Source organism: Hoplias malabaricus, chromosome 1 (genome assembly GCF_029633855.1).
Source record: "Hoplias malabaricus isolate fHopMal1 chromosome 1, fHopMal1.hap1, whole genome shotgun sequence".
Classification (NCBI taxonomy): Eukaryota; Metazoa; Chordata; class Actinopteri; order Characiformes; family Erythrinidae; genus Hoplias; species Hoplias malabaricus.
In genome coordinates, this window is record NC_089800.1 from 13,803,375 (window position 1) to 13,824,139 (window position 20,765).

At 39.8% G+C, this 20,765-nt stretch overlaps 1 protein-coding gene across 4 annotated transcripts in view; it reads left to right on the top strand.

Moving 5' to 3' along the window:
- prkag2a (protein kinase, AMP-activated, gamma 2 non-catalytic subunit a) overlaps positions 1-20,765 on the top strand; it is an 80,554-nt gene that overhangs the window by 14,543 nt on the left and 45,246 nt on the right. For 3 of the 4 annotated variants that reach the window (XR_010795604.1, XM_066646828.1, XM_066646830.1), the window contains exon 3: positions 815-1,112. Coding sequence is in view for 3 of the 4 variants with exons in the window: in XM_066646828.1 (XP_066502925.1) it covers positions 815-1,112 (298 nt within the window). In the remaining variant the exon portion in view is untranslated. Of the gene's footprint in view, positions 1-814; positions 1,113-17,125; positions 17,255-20,765 lie in introns of those variants that run through there. The other variant, XM_066646831.1, reaches the window with a different exon arrangement.

The following is a 20,765-nucleotide window of genomic DNA, read 5'->3' on the forward strand; positions in this document are numbered from 1 at the left end:
TTTGTACATTCTGAGGACAAACCTAGTCAAAGCACTAGGATCTGAGTTTGAGTCCTAGCTGTACCATGTGTCACTACCCTACCCTGCAGTTTCTGCAGTGATGAGCCCAGAGTAGCAAAGACAGAGGCTCAGTTCTCCCTGATACAGCTCAGTGGAGCATCAAAATGATTTTGAAGCTGTACTTTTTTAAGTAAAAATATTACATAGTGCCCCTTTTTTAAGTATGCAGTGGTTCGTGGAGTGAATCTAGGAATGAAAACCAGTGACAGGGTCATGAGGGCGCATTTCTTATTGATGTGTGAGTGGAGCCAAGGCTAGCTCCTCTGGGCTAAATCCTCAGAAGAGCTACAGTAGCACAAATTGCTGAAAAAGTCAATGTCTGCCATAAAGGATTAATGACTATTTACCCGCTCCCTTGAGGGTTTTTCACCTGTTGATGCTGAATGACGCTTCAAATTCTACAGTACTTGACTTCAGTTTTGCTAATTCATATTAGCATTTCTGTCATTTCATATAGTTATTTCTTTGTCCTTCTAATGTGGACAAAAGGGTAGTATCTGATTACTCCTACTGCTTTCCCCCCTCAAAAGTTTGGTGACACATTGCTTTCTTTGAAACCCCTCACCATTTTGTTTAAATTCTGCAATAAATGGGTTTCTTCACAGCTACTGACTAAATATTAGGGAAATCTTAGACCATTTTGCTTATTTAATCTTCCCAACAATCTACTTAATATCTTTTTTAAGAAGAAATGTTGCTCATTTCCACAAGCTTTTGCCCATATAATAAGCCCATGTATGTCTTTGCCCTGCAGGGGGAGATCAGTTGCCATTCGGCGAGTCCTACCAAGAGTTTCTTCAGCAGGGGTCCCTTCAGCCGGCCCTCCAGCCCCATGTCAGCTCCGGCCCGGTCCAGAAACAGCCCGGGGTCCCCCAAAACCATCTTCCCCTACCCTCCACAGCAAGAGGCCTCTCCTAGATCACCTCGCCGTCTCAGCTTTACTGGAATCTTCCGCTCCTCCTCCAAAGACTCCTCCAGCACCTCCGTCTCCACCTCCACTTCCACCTCCACTTCCCCAGTCACCATCAAACTCTTCTCTCGTGCCAGGAAAGGTAGGAGCTGCTTCATTAATGCATACTCTCAATCAATTATCCTCATAGGACTGTGTACTAAATAATTTGTGTCAAGGTAAAGTTGATAGTTTTGGTACATATCATGGTATTTCCATCTCCTCGGCTCTCCCAATCCCTGTATATCCATTAGCACCCCTTTACCAGATGTGTCTCAATGAGAGTGGGCCAAAAGGCACAAACGGTTGAAGAGATTGAGGAGAGTGATGTGGCATTTCAGGGCTTAGCTCTGAGATCAGCCTCCCAGGGTGGAGACAAAGACAAATAGCGTATGGCATCTGATTCACATTCATGTTCCAGTCCATTCCTGTGTCTTGTTCTCAGTGCTCCTCTGAACAGAGGTTTAGCCTTTAAATACTCAGGTTTTTAATTAATTCATTTATTCATTTATTTATTTATTGATTGACATAAACTGTGTAGATTTTACTGCATTTAGACATTAAAATATTAGTGGGGTCAGGTGTATATAAATGCTGCAAAATCGATTTAATAACGGTTATAAATTTGTTTGCAAACACTCTGAAAGTCATTAATTATCAGCTATAATTAACAGAAAGGGCAACAGTGGGCTGTTATTTGCCAAATAGTGAACTCACATCTCACATCCCTCCATAATGTTAAGATCCACAGATTTTGACAAAGACTTTCCTCACTTTGTCCTCTGTCAGCTTTATCACATATCTGTTAATAAGTTTAACCACCAACAGAATGTAGCTTATTCTATCTCCTGACATTTTCAACACTTTATCTTACACTTTTACTATTAGTCAAACACCAGGTAATTTTTCCCCTTATTTATCTATTTATTACAAATGATTATTTATGACTTTTAAGATGTTTACAACCTAATTTAATAAACAGATTTATAATAATTTTATAAACTGTTATATAGGTCTTATTTTAAAGCAGTAGCCCAACAACTATCCCGTAGACAAGGAATGCTGTTTTTTCAGTCTGAAGAATTCAGTTCAAGAAGAGAAACAGAGAAGATCATAAATGGTTAATTCATTCAAATGTAACGACCTAGCAAGGAATGTAGACTTTTCACTGGTGTCATTCTAATATGACGCTGTATCAATTTAAAGGTCATAACACAAACATGTTTTTATATTAGTATCAAACTACAAAATGTGGTCTTGCCTCAGGAGATTAATATTCATGGATATAGACTCAGAGACAGATGCCCTTCTGCTAGCATCTGTAGACTGTAGAGTGGTTTTAGCCCAGCTCTCCATGGAGCTCTTGGTGATTTGGATAATTATGCCTTGTGCTGATTTAATGGACGCGTGGGTGTGATCAAACACAGCAGACTGCACTAAATGATACCCGCACTGTGATGTGACCTTCTACTGATGGAGTTGAAAGATGCTGACAGAAACCAAGAGGATTTATGGTGGACAGTGATGGATTTTATGAGTTCCATCAGCTCAGGGAATGACTTTATGGATTAGAAATATCCTACAGTGTTGTGGATTAAACCAATGTAGTTTCAAGTCTCTATCTGTGATCTGTTAGTTGTTGTTCAGGTTTGAAATAGATCTGAAAAATGTAGAACACTGAATATACTATGTTTCAATGTGTACCTTATATCCACGTGTATATCTGACAAAGCATTTATTAAGATAATGATACGTTTGATATGGAAGGACTCCAGAAAAATTTTTAGTAGGCAAAATGATTGATTGCAATCTGTATTTGCAACCAATTCAAGGAGCTTTCGGTCATTTATTCCAATGAATCACCTTCACGTTTTGTAACAGCCATTACACAGACAATGGCATGGATGTATCAGAGATTCTGTACTAAGCCTTCTTCAAACATTGCCATCCTCACTTGTGGGACCCACTCTATGGAGCATAAACTGATTCATTCATTCAGGCACTACAAACAGATTTGGAGTAACACTACGTAGTATTTTTACATTCAAGTTTCAAATACAGTGCTGTAAAAATGAATTACACTGAGAGCCCCAGGGGCAAATACAAATAAATGTAAACAAAAACAAATCTAACCTAATGGTCCTTTAATTGTTAATAATGTAAGTTTATTGACAAATATAGAATAAATCATTATATATATATATATATATATATATATATATATATATATATATATATATATATATATATTCTGTCTTGGGAGATTTACTAGTCTTAAGATTTCACAGGTTGCGAGTGTCCACTTGCTTAAAGGAACACTAAGTAAGATTTGGTATTTTTGCTCATGGACTCCCCCTTACGTTTGCAGAGGAAGTAGCAATGACAGACGCTCTATACTCCATATTGGAGCTGAGTGGAGTGTTTCCAATGATTTTTAAGCTGAAATTTTAAATTGAAAATACTACCTATTGTTACTTTAAGGGCAAGGCTGATCTGGTCCTAAAGGTTTCCCACCAGAGGAGCCTCAAGTTCCCAAGTTTCAGAGTTTCCAAGTTCCTTATGATCTGGCGGGCTGGAACTGTGGTATCACAAGCAGACCAAAAAATAGATTCATGGCTTGTTTAGTAGAAACTCCCAATTTCTTTTTGTAATAGTCTTAGACATTTATACTTAAACCTTGTGACTAAGCGATCTTTAAGGTCATGAAGAACATTCCTAGATAGCAGACACATCTGAGCCAAATTTGTGCCATTTTTGTCAGTTATGACACAGTTACAGCCCTGGCAAGTGTTGTGTGGGCCACATTTGTCCCAGATTTCTGATATCTTGCCCATTTAAGGTGGACTTGTGTCTGTGCTGAGGCAACCACACTCAGTCTGTCAAAGCCATCGTTCAAGGCCGAATGTGGGCCATAGGAGGAGAGCAGATATGCCATAATTGGGCCACATTTGGGCCAAACCTTCATTGCTACAGTCATTCATTTCCACTCATTACTTGCCTGTAACAGTTCATGGTTGCAGTGGGTCCGGAGCCTACCTGGAATCACTGGTCGCAAGGCGGCCACACACCCCGGAGGGTGTGGCAGTCCTTCACAGGGCAACACACACTCACACATTCACTCACACCCTCACACCTATGGACACTAGAATAGCCAATCAACATACTAAAATCGGAGCGCCCAGAGGAAACCCACGCGAATACAAAGAGAACACACCAATAGTCACCCGGAGCGGGGCTTGAACCCACAACCCCAGTTGTACCACCATGCATACGGTCAGATGGGTCCAGATATTTGACTGATGCTGTAATTTCTCAGACATTTACAGTTTTTAAAGTGTTGACTTTAACTGGTTGCAAGCTTGGGCTTTCTTAAGCTGAGCCTATGCAGATGTGAATGCATTTCTTAGAAAGGAGCAGGAGGCCTGATGACTTCCTTGAGGCTTTTGATAACCCCTTTGTGTAGGATGTGGTTAGACCTACATTTATCAGAGAAGGGACGTGTGGCTTCTCGAAGCTAAACAAGAACTTAGCCAGCCCTGTTTTTAGCCGTGTAGTTGAGCAAGTAGGAGGAGAACAATAAGCCCAGGACTTCTGTTTGGCTTCTTTTGCTTTCTTGTTTAGTCTTGATGACAGGTCATTGATTAGATCCAAAAAGCTTCATTGTAATCCACATAGGAAAGTATGCATTTATAGTCTAATTAGAGCCTATTTTGGACCCCGTTTGGCAATTGCATTGCTGTCGAGTGACCTATAATTAGGAAAGCGAGTGGTCAGAGACCAGGGGGTGGGTTGGGGGTGGGGGGTGTGCAGACCACATCTCTGTCTCTCACTGTCTCTGGAACTGTGCTGCTCCTGATGAATGTGGACCAGAGGTCATGGGTTTGTGCCATCAGTGATGTAAAACTGATAGCGTAATGGCCCACATGCCAGACTGTTCCAGTTACAGTGCAGTAAACGATGTCACTGTTCACCCTTCTGCCAGGTCCGGGACAGATCCATTAAAGGCTCATCATGGAAAGTTAATTATTATTTTCATATTAATAATGATATGAATATTTTCATACCCTAAATCGCCCCAAATATTATTACAATATTTTGGGGGTATTTTTGTTGTAATGATATCCTCCCAAAGTCCACAAACTTAGATTGGTAGGTGGATTGACTACTCAAGTCAATTGTGTAAAAAGTGTTAAGGTGTGAGTGTGTGTAGCTGTGAAGGACTGGCGCCCCCTCCAGGGTGTGTTCCTGCCTTGCACTCAGTGATTCCGAGTAGGCTCCAGACCCACTGCGACCCTGAACTGAATAAGGGTTACAGACAATGAATGAATGAATGAATAAATATAAGTTTCAAACTTTCAGTAAAAACAACAAAACAATTGATACCAAGATTCTGACTTTGTATGAAATAAATATGTGAGAAATTACATTACACAACATGTGGTGATATCTTACCAACATTTCAGTTATATTGCCACATAGAAATTGTGAAACAATTTTCAATTTTTCTCTATATATCACTTAAACCTAACATGGCATGCACAAACTTTTGAGCACAATTATTAACACTTATTCAGTGCTGGGAATGCCAGGTTTAATCAGAAGCTAACAGGAGCATCTGTATTTGCTCACATGCTCACAGTGCACAGCTTAAATGAATTAATTATCAATAATATTACAGTGTAGCTGGCAGGAAACTGAGAAAAGGTAATAGTAAAAAAAAAACTGGTCAACCCAGCCCTCTGTGTGAGTATCAGATAATGCAACCAACCTCTAAGACAAAGCTTTGGTGCTATATATCCCAGGGAAAAAAATTAGCAACATGCTAGCAGACGTCTATGGGGTGCTTACAAACCAATGCATGTACCTGTGAGTGTAGGAGTCTGTATCATTCTAATTCAATCTGTCTTACTACCAAGTTGTAAAAGATCAAGTGATAAAATGAATGAAAGAGGCTTGAATGTCAGGACGGCCACTCTCTGCAGACCTGGAGAGTAGCCGAGTGTGTGGGCGAGTGTGCGTGGGCAAATGACAAGCTCTTCACACGCAGTTTTCCATGCCGACGAACATGAGCATCTACACACACTCTTACATAACCACTCAGCCAGGCTTATATAGTCTGTCTGCGGAAAAATGCAACACTATTGATCTGCGTAACAGGAAAACAGAGTGAGTAGCAGTAAGAATAGATTCTTTATTATGTTTACATGGAAAAAGCTGAACGTACAGTGTGGGTGAATCAAGGTCATAGACTACTCCTTCCCTCCAATCACAGACATATACACAGTGGAGTGGAGGTGTGTCTAAGTGAGCGGGTCACAGATCTAGGCCACTGTTGATGTCTGATTAGGCGCCTGGATCGACTGGAATTTTGTTTTGACGGAGTCGTCCCAGCCTCCATGTAAACTGTTTCTTTCAGACACACAGGCCTCTAGACTGTCACGCTGATTGACCATCCCTGACATTAGAGAAATCTATCCCTTTTTTTTAAAATATTGAAACATGACTCCATTGAAAGTGACTAATTACCTCACTCAAATTATAATGAGATTACTTTACTTACCACATCCAGGAAACAGTAATCTCATGTTTACCTTATTCATGGCGAGTCTGTTATTTTTATCAACAGTCATGAGCAGTAAAAGCATGGATTGGAATGGAATGGAGTTTAAGGTTCATGTTCAACTCACAAAACAGCGTCTGTAATGGAAACACAACGTGTGCTTTGAAAACCACAACACCAGTGGCGGTAATGTTAAACACGGTTTACTCTCTTGTGTTTGTGTTTTTGTTGTTGTTGTTTGAGACTGAAGACTAATCAGCATAGATTATTCATTATCTGTTGCACTGTCCATTTCTCACTACAGTCTTTTGTCAGCCACCAATCCAAGGAGAGTTTGAACCTCTTCAAAATACCACATCATACTTTATGAGCTGCGCTTATGAGTCAGATAAAAACAAACGTGATCTCTACTGCTTGGAGATTTTACAGAAGGTGAATTTGTGCTGGATGTCTGCATTTTATTTTGATTGACAAATCTCTTCGGCCTTTTCACGGTTTAGCCCCTATTCAGCTCACTTGGAACTATGAGCGAGCAGGTACTAAAAAAGAACCCGGTTCCAGATACCAGGGACCTGATTTGCCTAATGGAAAAGCAAAAAAGGTATGTATATTTGAGTAAAGTAGAGTAGGTACCATGCAATAAAGAATAGTCTGAAATGCTTTGGTCTAAATTCCACAAAGATCAAACACTACAGCACTGTTCTCCCCCTGTCTTAACAGCACTGTTCAGAAAGACCTTTTTAGTTTTAGTACCTGTTTCTTTAAATGAGAATAATATATATGCTTTTTTTAATTCTCCATTTTAGCTTTCTCTTTTCTCTTCTTTAATTAGTGCTCTTATTTCTCTGAACTCAATGTATGTATATATCACGTTTTCACATGTCCAGCATTGTGATGGGATAGACTCAGAGGAAGGAGGCAGGACAATTTTTGAAGTGTCAACACATCACATAAATTACAGCACACTATTAGAATTCCTTATATCCCATGTTTACTGATTTAGGTGCATCATTTTCTTAATAGGTCCTCTTAAAGACGACTAAATTAACTAAGGAAGTGCTGCCTACAAACATCTGGACACATGGTGTTAAAGGGAGGGAGGTAAAGATAGCGAGGCTGTGGATGCTGAGTTGTTTTTCCTCTCGATGCTCTGAGACACTGTTGCTGTGGTACCGAGGCTGATGAGCACTGACGGATGGAAGCTGTTAGTCATTCTGAGCATGGCGCTGCTACCTGAATCTTTGTGGACAGGCTCAAGGAGACTGCTCCTACTGGGTCACTCTTATGCAAGGAGGCAGACTGTGTTCGCTCTGTCCTCGATTAAACAAACATTAGGCTCAAGCTTGTTGCAGGGAAGCATAGCTAAGTGATCATTAGGAATGCATTAGTGAAAAAAGCATCACAAATGGCTGATAAGGTGGTCAGGTTTGGGTACTGGACGTTTTGGAAAGGGTTGATGCTGTGTCATTCTCAAAGAAAGCTCAAGAAGTCTGTGAGCTTCTTCTCAGGATTTGTAAAGTCATGGTGCCACCTAGAGGTCAGGATTCGCAATTGAAGCTCAGACACTAGTGAATTTGTGACTTCATCTGGTGGGCGGGACTCTTTGATTGGAAATCGCGACTTAAATAACTAGCTTTGGGCTTAGTAGGTGCTCACACACACGGGTATTGTTTTAAATGGCTAACGTAGCTTCATTTGTACATTAATTTAGGACTGAAAAACTAAGACAAATCGTATTTTTTTTTAATCAAAATTCATATTTAACAGAGTGGACTGTATTATAAACTGCATTAGAAACAGCATTACTCATAATTCATGGACTTGAACATATTAATCTATCATTTTGTAAGTAAAATACCAAATATAACGGCACTGTTGTGGTAGTACTATGATACGGCCTATAGGTGGAACCAAAGTACATAACATCGCCGAGGTCATAACCTCTCTGCTGTTGTCATGACTGTTCTCACACATTCACCAGTCATTTTTTTTCAGAAACACTACTTTTCATGTTGTAAGAGCTGCTTTACCAGTAAAACCTGTAACACATTTGGTTTGTTAGCCATTTTTCAATGGTTAGCTACTGGTACACTTAGATTTGTACATTTTAATCTGGTGGGCTATTTAAAGTGCATAGACGAAGCTTGAGAGAGTTTTTTTTTTTGTTTTTTTTTTAAACTGAAGCTGAAAAACTTCAAGCATCCAAGATTTTTTCCGTCTGCAACATAACTAATGTATAACATAACTTTTGTTGGTATATTTTAATTTTCTTTTTGGTAATAAAACAAAGAAAACTACTCTTTTTAACCTCATTTTCATGGCCTCTGGATTGTATGGCACCATTTGCCACCACAATGATAGAAAGCTGAATTTTGGACTTGAGAATACAGAACAGAATAAAATAGGCTATAGTTAACAAACAGCAATTCGTATTATTGCTAAACTGAATACAGGAACATACCTAGCCATCCCTGCTGCTCATCTCCTTATGTTTATAGAGCAGCTCTCACAGAGTAATCTGTCTTTTTTTTATCCTGATGGAGAGGTTTAAGCAGCTCTGTGTTCGCCTGTAGAGTATCATCTGTTGTCCTCTCTGTGTGCACGTGTGTCTGGTGTGCGTATAGAGACTCAGAGTGAAGACCTGCTGCTTTCACTGATGCTCACTGAGGCGATTTGGTGGGACACATGCTGGAGTATATTTCCTTCCCCAAATGTGTGTGTTTATTCGGTAATGGCACTATAAAAGTATTTGCTTCCACCTAGAGAAATATGTGTATGGCATTAACTGAGTGGGGCTTGAAGGCTGCTTGGTGGGGCATTGACCCACTTAAAGACATCCTGAGTCTTGGCCTGCGTCTGTGTTTGTCTACAGAGAAAGCTCAGTCCTTTTTACATTTAATTTTCTATTGGTCAAGCTTGTAGTCTTGAAACAAGTCAATGATGCTTAGTCTATGATCTGTAACCTATCCCTGTTCATGCTTGTCATTTGGTTGTGTTTAAGTCTCATGACCATGCAGGCCTCCATCTGGAACATATACGTGACCCTATGTCCTGACGCTATATAAAAGCAGTTGTAGTTGTATGATATTTGGTGTATGGATCTGTACACCAGAATTAAAGAGAGCTGAAGATGTGTTACTCGTGACAAGCTGAAGCCCTTTCCCATCACAACTTCGGTTGCCAGACAACTGCTAAAATAAATAGTGAGCAGTCCATGGCTAAGGGCAGTGAAAGGAACAGCTAATTGGAGAGATGGGAAAGCCATGTGATGTCTCTAGGAGTCAGAGAGGCTGAGTGTGACTGTTACAACTCACACAGCCACTTCTGTACAGCTGACCTGGGCCTCCTCCATGCTCCTTCCACCCTCCTCTCCATCTTTGGAAAAAGAATGGGGGGCCGTGGTTGGGGGGTTCTTCTCTACGTTTTCTCTGGATGTCTTTTTTTTTTTATTAGAGACTCATGAATTTTCCAAAAATGGTTCAAAGCTAATTTCTACATTCTAGATTTTCAGTTTTCATTCATCTCAGCAACATTTTCAGGGGTATAAAGTTTACTCTGGGAAGTTACCCCACATTCTTTGAAACCCACAGGGTTGTCCTGGGCTAATAGATGTAAAAACACAGTAAGGCAGTGCTCCATAAAAAGCTAAAATTAAAGCAACATTAGGTAGTATTTTTACTTTAAAATTATAGCTTCAAAATAATTTTGACACTTCACTGAGCTGTAATAGGGAAAAGAGAGCCTCTGTCCTTGCTACTCTGGGCTCAGCACTGCAGAAACTGCACCATGTAACTTTTGGAGGAGGGTAGGAAACCATCTGCCCTTGATTTCAGGCCGGTACTGTAAAAGTGAATTACATTCTGCATCTGTAGGGGAGAGCCCAGGAGCCATAATAGCATATCTTACCTAGTGTTGCTTTAAGTTGGAGGTGAGCAGTACTGAGATAAACTAATCGTCCTGGTAGAATCCATTAATTCAGTGCCCTACTTGTTAGTGACCTGTGATCACAGAGTGTGCTTGGTCTAGCAACTACTGTGCAAAAGTTATGCAACTCTGGCTAACTGAGCCTGGTGTGAGTCCCAGGCTCCGTGGCTAATTTTATACTTTAGGGTGTGGGTTCCTCTTTACACACAGTGAAAGATAAGGCCACTCAGCTCTCATCTGACCCTTGCTGATTTTTTTGACCTCCAGTGTGCTGTTATATTCTCAGACACAATCACACAACTCCCCTGGGGAGCTCATGCTTGTTTGTCAGAAGTTTTGAGTCGATGTAAATAGTCCCTGCTAAATTCCATGTGTATTAATATACAACAAATGCCACTCCCACCCATCATAATGGTATTTGATGAAGCTGTATTAGCTCAGATAGTGCAGCTCCATAGATTTAAAGCCCATAGCCAGAGGCTTAACACCCCTGTAGTCATGTGGCATCAGGGAATCTAATGTTATTTAATGCACATATACGGAAATGATACATGCTGTGTGGGGACAATTAGACCACTGTGTCCACAGACTTTGGTGCAGGTTTTCTCTCTGTGAGAATGATGCTGCTCATTATTTCCCAGTCACTTTTTTTTTAACCCTGATCAAAAACATAACTAAACTGGCATTTGCCTATGACATCAGTTTGAAGCCCATAACATTTCCAAATCCTCCACCCTTGTTTTCTGTTTCCACTCACTTTGTGTTTGAGACAACATCTGGATGATGTGTCGATAAAGTGGAAATAACATCAGAGAACCCCTTATCATGCCATGCATTCCTGTGCCAGGCTAGGCCTTATCAGGCAATACAGGGGTCACGCTCAGTGACATAGACTCAAGGGAGCCTGTGTGTATTTACAAAAAAGGATGAGCAAGTTTGTGAAGCACGTCTCATAAAAGCTTTTTTGGATCTTAGTTAGTTGTTAGGTTTTCGGTCCATTTGCCTAATGTTGTGGTTTGTAACTTTGGTCATGGACTAATTATATATATATAAATATACAGGGTGGGCCATTTATATGGATACACCTTAATAAAACGGGAATGGTTGGTGATATTAACTTCCTGTTTGTGGCACATTAGTATATGGGAGGGGGGAAACTTTTCAAGATGGGTGGTGACCGACCATTTTGAAGTTGGTCATTTTAGATCCAACTTTTGTTTTTTCAATGGGAAGAGAGTCATGTGACACATCAAACTTATTGGGAATTTCACAAAAACAATGGTGTGCTTGGTTTTAACATAACTTTATTCTTTGAACACATTGTTTTTGTGAAATTCCCAATGTTTGTGTCACATGACCCTCTTCCCATTGAAAAACAAAAGTTGGATCCAAAATGGCCGACTTCAAAATGGCCGCCACAATGTGCCACAAACAGAAAGTTAATATCACCAACCATTCCCATTTTCAAATCAATTTCACACAGTCAATCCACCTACAAACATGTGTTCTTGGAATGTGACAAGAAACATGAGCACCCAGAGGAAACCCACCCAGACACAGGGGGAACACACCAAACTCCTCCCACGCTGTTACCCGAGGTGGAGATTGACCCCTGTACCCAGAATCCTGGAGCCGTGTGACCGAAACACTACTTGTTGCGTATCTCACTATATCCAAAACGTAAAGTAAAATAACAAGAAAATCCTGATTTTCCTAGACTCCATTAAACCAAGCTTTTATCCCACAACAAACCGAGCTCTGGTGCTACTTTTTAATCATTACTAAAGTGACTGAATGGAAGGTGTCAGTGGACTGGAACTGGCCACTGTCCATGAGCTCAAGGTGACTTTGAGGAGAACACAGTGCAGCTCTTGAGTGAGGATATCTCGGCCTCTGGCAACTTTCCCTTTCCAAATGAAAGCCGCGCTCAGTTCCAGGCTTGGAGCTCAGCGAAATGAAACATGGCTGACGTCTTTGATCCCACACAAAGCAGGTGAACTAACAACAGCCCCCTGGGGTCCTATGGGTCCTATGGGTCCTATGTTCTTGACTCATCTAGAAGTAGCAAAGGGCATTTTTCTAACTCTGCCTGGGGCCTAGCTTGTGTTGCTAACTGCATACTCGCTTCAAAAAGTCCTTTCCTCTCTGCTGCTTTGAAGAGGTGAGGGAGCAGTGGGGGGCGATTTTCTGGGATTAGCGACTCCCTGCACACCACAAGGACTTTTTGGGCACAAATGAGCTTGTTCAGGAAAGGTTTATCCCGGGCCGTGTGTAGACCTAACGGAGAACGTCAGGGGGGACGAGGGAGAACAAGTGGTAATTAGACAAAAGCCTGTTTAAATACTGCTTACACAGCTCTCTCTCTGTTCACTGCAGCAGGGTGCTTGACTTTCCTTGATTTCTTGATTAACTCTGTGGTTCAAATACTCTGCGAATAACTCTTGAAGGTATTAGGACTGGACTGTTGTCGGATGTTTGAAGGTTATTACTGGTAGTGACAGACAGCGAGCCCAGGTGGCCGGTTTTGATTGCTTGACCGGCGTTGACCTTTTTGAAGGTGTGCCATTGCTGAAAAGATGAGGCACCTGTTGTTTTTTTTATTTTATTTTGTTTATTTATTTATTTTTCTCAGACCATCTTTTCTTTCACTTACAGGAGCAGTGCATAGAACTTGCCCTTTCAAACACTGTGAAATATTAGCAGTCTTATTAGCTCTTACCCTGCATTCACACCAGCAGTGACTTTTCACGTTTCATCATGCAGCCGATCATCGCTCAACACCTGTGGGCATTTCTGAACTCGAGCTGACCTTTGGTTGCCTTTGTTTTACTAATGCCAAATGCCATGGTGGAGTTGAGGCAAGAAAGCACATAGAATCCTGCTCAATTCCCATTGGTAATCACCCCATCGTTTTACTCCTGATTTGCATTAAGTTAAAGCAACACTAGGTAAGATTAGGCATTTTTGCTCCTGGGACCTTCTTACCATTACAGAGTGTAACTCACTTTTACAGCAGCCCTGAAATCAATTGCAACTTGTAGTGGTGCATCACAATGGTTTTGAAGCTGTAATTCTAAGATTAAAAATGTTACGTATCGTTCCTTTAAACTTTGCCCCACCTACTTTGTGTCCTCAACATTCATGCTGCTTCCTGCGGACCAGAACTGCCAGCCCTCGCTGAAAACTCAATGACGTCCAGCTGCTTTCTCGTGTTACTGCACAGTGTAAAAGTTCCTGTAAGTGCAGCTCATTGAAAATAGTGGTGAAATGAAAGTTTTAATCAAATTCAAGTTTATCTGAGTGGAAAAACAACACTGTTTAGAAGTTCATGCTGTGGCCTGGCTCAGTGGGCTGAGAGCGTGAATATCTGAGAGGCCTCAAAAGAAAAATCAACCTTATACTGAAGAAGATATGATGACAATAAAAGATATTTCACATCCTCAGAAGACCTTTTAGAAAATGCTTCCAACTTACTCAAAAACATTAGGCGCATTCTCTTGGGGAAGAGCTCAGATGCATAAAATTTTATTTATATTTATAAAATATATATCCACATTTTGCGTAAAATTACACATTCCCACCAGAGTGGTCTCCAAATCCCCAAAAGTGACATTATTAATTGTTTATGTGGTGACATGGTTAAAATATTTATAGCAATTTAAAGGTCAGTGTAGACTTCTAAGAGTTATGGAAATTGAGGATAAATGCCTTTTTGGTTCCTGTAAAAGTTCTGATGTAGTAACCTATGAAAAAACTAGGCAAAAGTGAAAACAACGCTTATTGCTGCATGTAAAAGCCCTCAGCTCACGTCTGCTCTTGACTCTGACTCGGTTTGGGAGACTGCAGCTAGAGAGTGAATAATGCAACAAGTAAATAATATAGCGAGGGTCTTAAAACTTAATGATGTCTCAACTAGACAAGCATCTCACAAGCCATGCCTTTACCTCCAGCGCAACTACGTGAAGATGTAGTGTGATTCCTTTACGTTGCCAATGCCAGAGGCACCATGGAGCCAAAGTTATTTCTGGTGCCTTTGCAAAGAGCTTTAAGCTGAGTGAAATCCTGTTTGTTTTTTTCTCTGGCATGCACTAATATTTTAATGTGAAAAGTAATTACTGACAAAAAGCTGTGTGGCTTCCTGAGCTCCTTTGTGGTGTGAGTTAGTCTGTGGTCGCAGAGAAGCCGTTATTAGACCAGATTCTGCAAACACAGACTTGCAATGGGCCCCTCCCCCTTGTTTCCAGCAGAAACTTAACAAAATACTGTACTACAATGCTACCTATAGTTTACATTCAACAAATACAATAATGAGCTTCAAATTGCATGCTTTATTTAGTCCCTATCAGACCTTTTCTGAAGACGTAGAAGGCCCTGAGGTTCAATGCATCACAGCTGTTTTTGTTTATCTATTTAAAACTGCTATAATATGAACATTTACTTCATTTGTCATGATTTGTCTTTCTTTCTGGAAGAGAGAATGTATTGTAGACAGCTGGACAACTTCCTTTTTCTGAGACATCTGAACCCTATCTCACTCAGCATGCTTGGAGGAGAACATTAACTGCCCATTTCTGTTATACTAGCTAATGTTAATGTACAGGGATTAGACAATGAAACTGAAACAGCTGTCATTTTAGTGTGGGAGGAGGCCCTACACCACACTAATAAACTATTGTGTTCTAAAACCAGGTGTTTGAGTTTCATTGTCCAACTCCTGTACATACTACATTTAAAAAAATTATGGTTCTAGGGTTCTTTAGTAAAGAAAATTGTTGAGAACCCTGAACACTTGAAAAAACTTTTGCATGATTAAAGGTGCTATGCAGAACTATCTAGAGCACAATCTCCATCAATCTAAAGAACACCTTTACAATGCTAAGAACCCTTTAATCATGCAAAGGTTACTTTAAGAGATCAGGGTTCTTCATAAAAAAGTTTTCTTTATTAAAGAACCCTCATAGAACCATCATTTTAAGTGTATACATATAAAATCACTTCCACTCACTATGTAGGTAGGGTGACCAGACGTCCTCTTTTACCCGGACATGTCCTCTTTTTTAGACTTAAAAAAATTGTCCGGGGGGAATTTCACAAACGTCCGGGATTTTGTTTTTCTAGAGCTTTACATAGAACTTTGAGATACGTTTTATTCACAAACTAGTCCCGCCCTCCCCTACTCCGATTGGTTCGCTCGAGTGAGAAGGGGGCGTGGTGAAGTAGCCTAAAATCTTCTGATTGGATGGTCTGACTGTAGCGCTACCGTTATTGGTCGATAACCTTCTCTGTAAACATTTAATTGGTCAGTCTGCACGTCAGTAGTTGTCCATGGTGGGGTTTATTTTGTAATGTTTCGATTATGCAAATTTTTGAAAAATCATGGAATTCCTAGAGCAAGGGTTCTTTCAGCACATCAGTAAAGCTTTGCTGACACAAACTTTATTCTTCAGGAAACTCATAGCTACATCTCTTTGGGATTATAAGGTGAATACATGAATTCATGTATAATTCCCAAGAGAATATTTGGTCCACACAGTTGCATATCATTTACATATTGGCACAGAGTGTTTGATATAGTTGGTTAGTTTACGTATAATTCAAGCTTTGTTCATATTCATCAAGGCCCTTGTGTCTGTTCTTCTGTGTATGTTTGATTATTGTTTATGTTAATATTTTGATCTTGATTAAATTGTATATCTGTCAGTTCAGAAGGAATTTTTTTATTATACACCCCCCCCCCCACACACACACACACACACACAATCCAGCCTATAATTATCTTCAAAATATTAACTGATAACATATTTCTCATATCTAGCCTTCTATCTCAAAAACTTTAGATATAATATTTTTTACCATTTCTTTTTTTTTTTTTTTCAAAATCAGTGCATCATTTTATTTGTTTGTTTGTTTGTTTGAGCTGTAAATCTGTCTTTCAGGAGGATGTTTAATCAGCTCAGCTGTGTAATATGAAACACACACACACACACACACAGGCACGCACAGGGACTGTAGAGAGATGAAGTGTCCAGGAGGGAGGGAGGCAGTAATTTAGCCAATCAGAGGCAGAGGCTTTCTGTGTCTGTGTTGGTTTCCTTTTACAGTGTCTTTCCAACACAGGTTATTTTAAAGACACACACTCTCAAATACTTTCTCTCTCTCTCTCTTACACACACACACACACAGACACACACACAGCTGCACCTGACAATCTGCTGAAGTGTGGCCAGCTCAGTGACCAGAGCTGTGAACGAGAGAGGGAGAGCGAGAGAGAGATAAAGGGAGGAATGCAGAGGAAGTATTCTTGAGCCTGAACAGGAGTCAGAGCTCGCCTTTTCCTTGAGGAGCTTTATACAAGTTCTTTCCCATTGGAATTAATGTTTGGCCACTTGCCTGTGGTCATAACAGTTCTGTTTTGTCTCTCATCTGCTCTTGGAGAAACGATTCTTGAGCTTGTTATACATGTGCAGCCTCTGGCACATTCTACACATATTTTGAATAAGCTGTGCATTCTGGACCTGGAGGGCTATGCTGGACCTTCACTGAGTTGAAGGTCAGGTTCCTGAAGGCCGAGCGCACTCAGCATAGCTCAGCGTTCTTCACGGGTCTCAGGAATGCTCACCTTTAGACTGTCCAGCCGGTACGCAGCATCCTTCCCACAGCCATGAAGAGGTTCAGCAGTCTGAGAGGAAGCAAGAAGCGGAAGGACCACGAGGGCAGGGCTGGCAGACGCCAATCAGAGCCTCACAGCCTTCTGGGAACCAGTAAGAAAGTTACATTTTCAAATTGTGTTGATTTCATACGCTCCAGTTCATCTCCAGGACTTATTTTATTCTGGAGAAGAGAATGTAATGTACCTTTAAGGAACAAAACTGGACTTTTAAACACTGTTGTACCTTTTAAAGGTAAATTTACACAATTTGTACCATTAGTGACCAATAATGTACCTCTACAGTACCTTTTTTTTCTAAGAGTGTAGGTGTCAGTGTGTGACTGAATGTGTGTTTGTGTTGCCCTGTGAAGGACTGGCGCCCCCTCCAGGGTGTGTTCCCACCTTGTGCCCACTGATTCTATGGAGCTATATTAGGGTCAAAAGTTTTATTCATTTGAAAAAAAAATCTGAAACTGAAAGTTCAAATCTTGAACTTTTTTAAATTTTGAATGCACTGTTGTATTTTTCAAAGTGTAGGATGATTTTTTTTTCTTTCAATTTAAACTGAATTTTGATTCAATTATTTTATTTTTTGGAATACATAATTAATTTTCAATGTTCACGTTCCTATATATTTTGTGTTATATTTTTCAATTGCAAATTTTATGTTTTCAGATTCAAATCTTAATTTTTTTAGTTTCAGACCTTTTTTTTGTTTGTTTTTTTGGTTCACAAATCTTATTTTAATTTTTGGATCCTTGTTTTTCAGTTTCAGACTTCTGACCCTTTTCTCGCGTGGGAGGCGGGACATCAGTGGTGAAGGGCGTGCATGTGAACAGTAGTAAAGTCTTGTAAACTCTTGTCTAATGACTGACAGCATAGCAATGAAGACGAAGGAGCTTCCTCTGTGTTGACAATGAGAACTATCGCTGAACACTTTATAACACGTTATATGGATTATTCAGTGTAAAACATTGACTTCAGTGACAAAGTCCTTAATAGTGAGCTCTTTTAGACAGCATTTGGCACCTATCGCAGCAAAAGAGCTATAAACTCTTTTTGCTGGCGATGTGAACATTGAAAATAAATTGTTTTCCAAAAACTTAAATAATTGAATCAAAATTCTATTTAAATTGAAAAAATTACATTTTTAAAATTTGAATGCACTGTTGTATTTTGCAAAGTTCAATCTCAAGATTTGATCTGTCAGTTTTTTTTTTTCAAATGAACTAATTTTTTATTTTATTTTATTGGCAGTCTGACCCTAATATAGCTCCATATGATTCCGGGTAGATTCTGGACCCATCGCGACCCTGAACTGGATAAGCGTTTACAGACAATGAAAGAATGAATGGACCAGGTGTACACATGTTTGCAACCAACTATATATTCCGATTTAAAAGTCTGGAACTTGTAAATGGTTAGTAAGTTATTCTTAAACAAAATAACACTGATCACCATGACGTGTTTAATTGAACATTTTATACATTTCCGTTACTGCAACCAATCTGTATATAACTACTGATCCATTATCAGCTTTACATTTGAAAAGTTACACAATGTTTACGTTGTCACTGATAGCTTTTGTATATAATCCAAATTTCAACATTAGCGTTGTAAACTTTGTGAGTAGTCAGAACGTAGTCAGAAATTCATTCTGGATGACTGGAAGGCTATTATCCATAACACACTACTGTAGCAATTTGGAGTGGAATACTCTTGAAACCTTAAAAGAAACCTAAAGGGAATTCCTGGAAAATACCAGTGGAGACATTTCTTGAACAAACACTGTTTCGTTTCAGATGTGATGTGATTGAGTACACACAAAATGTGTGTCTGCAGTTACTTATAAACTGTGCCATGTGCCATAAAAATGGTTTATGTATCTCTGCTTGAGGTTCTGCTTTGAGAAAGATATATTTACAGTGTGAGTGTTTTATTGTTGCCTCATAAAATCTGACTTTCAGGATGCTTTCAAGAGCACACGCAGACTAGGGTTTTCCCATGAAATGTGCTCCACTGATTCAAGGGCAAATTCTTGTTTTAAATGTAAACACGCAAGCATGCATTTCTTTGTCATTGTACAATATACAATGAATGTGCTATCCACATTTAACCCATCCATGGCAGTGACATAAACAGACACACAATAGAAGAAAATGGCTAAAAAAAGGAGCATTCTTTACTTTTTAGAGGCCATTGTGCTACTTTCAAGCTTGACCTCAACATAATTTAATTTTATCAACAATAAACATTGTCTCATAATTTTGGCAGCCCGTCAATCCAGTTCATACTATAGTCCTCCATTTCTGTCTGGTCCACTTCTATTTCTGCAGCCACTGACTTCCATTTAATAGCAGCCCATTTTCCTCTCCATGTCTTCAACCATACACATTCTTGGAAGTTCACTTCCATCCCTTGACTTTAGCTATAGACCAGCTTTTTATTCCTGGCCCAGTTTAATCTCTCGGCAACACACCTCCATTTCTGGTCAGCTGCCAGTCTTTAAACATAGACCACCATTGTAGGACCTCTGGTTGGTCTTCTGTTTTGAAACTAGAGCCATTGAAGTTACAGTATATTTATAGCACAAATTAGCTGTTGCCGTTGAGAGCAGCAGCCTAGCAATGGGTGTCTATCCAAGTCACTTTTGTTTATTTTGCTGTGCATATTTATTTATTTATTTATTTATTTAAACATAAATCCTAACATTTTAGCAGAGGAGAGTAGAGCCAAGGGTAAAACCAGAACAGGTAGCAATCACCCATTTTAAACCCCGGCGACTTTCTCTCTCTCTCTCACACACACACACACACAGCTTCCTCTCTCACTCACAGACACACACACACCTCCCGTGCATTTTGCTTGTGTGTAGATGTTTCTCTTCACAGGATTTTCCAAAACAGACAGAGGTCTGATCCTTCCCTGTTGTCAAAGTTTGTTTGGTATTCAGAGAAGCTGTAATTGCAGTAGATATTATCCACTGAACCATGGGCCACCCACCTTTAATAACATGCTATTTTACAGGTTTAACCACACAAGTGCATAACTGGGCATCATCCGGCGACCTGGTTTTAAAGCTTACCACACACACACACACACACACACACATACATACACAAACATTTACTTTATTCATCTTGAAGGTGTGGTTTTGGGGGGGGGCTTTGTCAGCATGTTGTTTCCAGTGAGTAAATGCTCAACCCTGTGTGGGAAGAAGACAGTGGGCCTGCAAAATGACAAAATGGGGCTCTATACACAATATGTATTTTGTGTTTGTGTGTATTCTTTTAGCCTGACATAATAGCCCAGTAATGATGGAAATAACGTGTGGGAACAATTTGTGGGTTCCCACACTGCAGAACTAACACACTAACGTCCTTCATTATAAAGTGAACAACATTTCCACTTGAGCTAGGCCTCCGGATTCTCTGAGCTGACTGACTGGACTCTAAAAACACATTCAAATTGTTCTTACATTCGTAATAATATATAAAAAATAAAATAATTGTAAAAGTCACTAAAACAAAGGAAAGAAAAACTGTGTCAAAAAGTCACCAACAAAAGAAGCAGTAACACAAAATGAGAATTTATGGAATTACAGTGCTTACAATACTTGTACA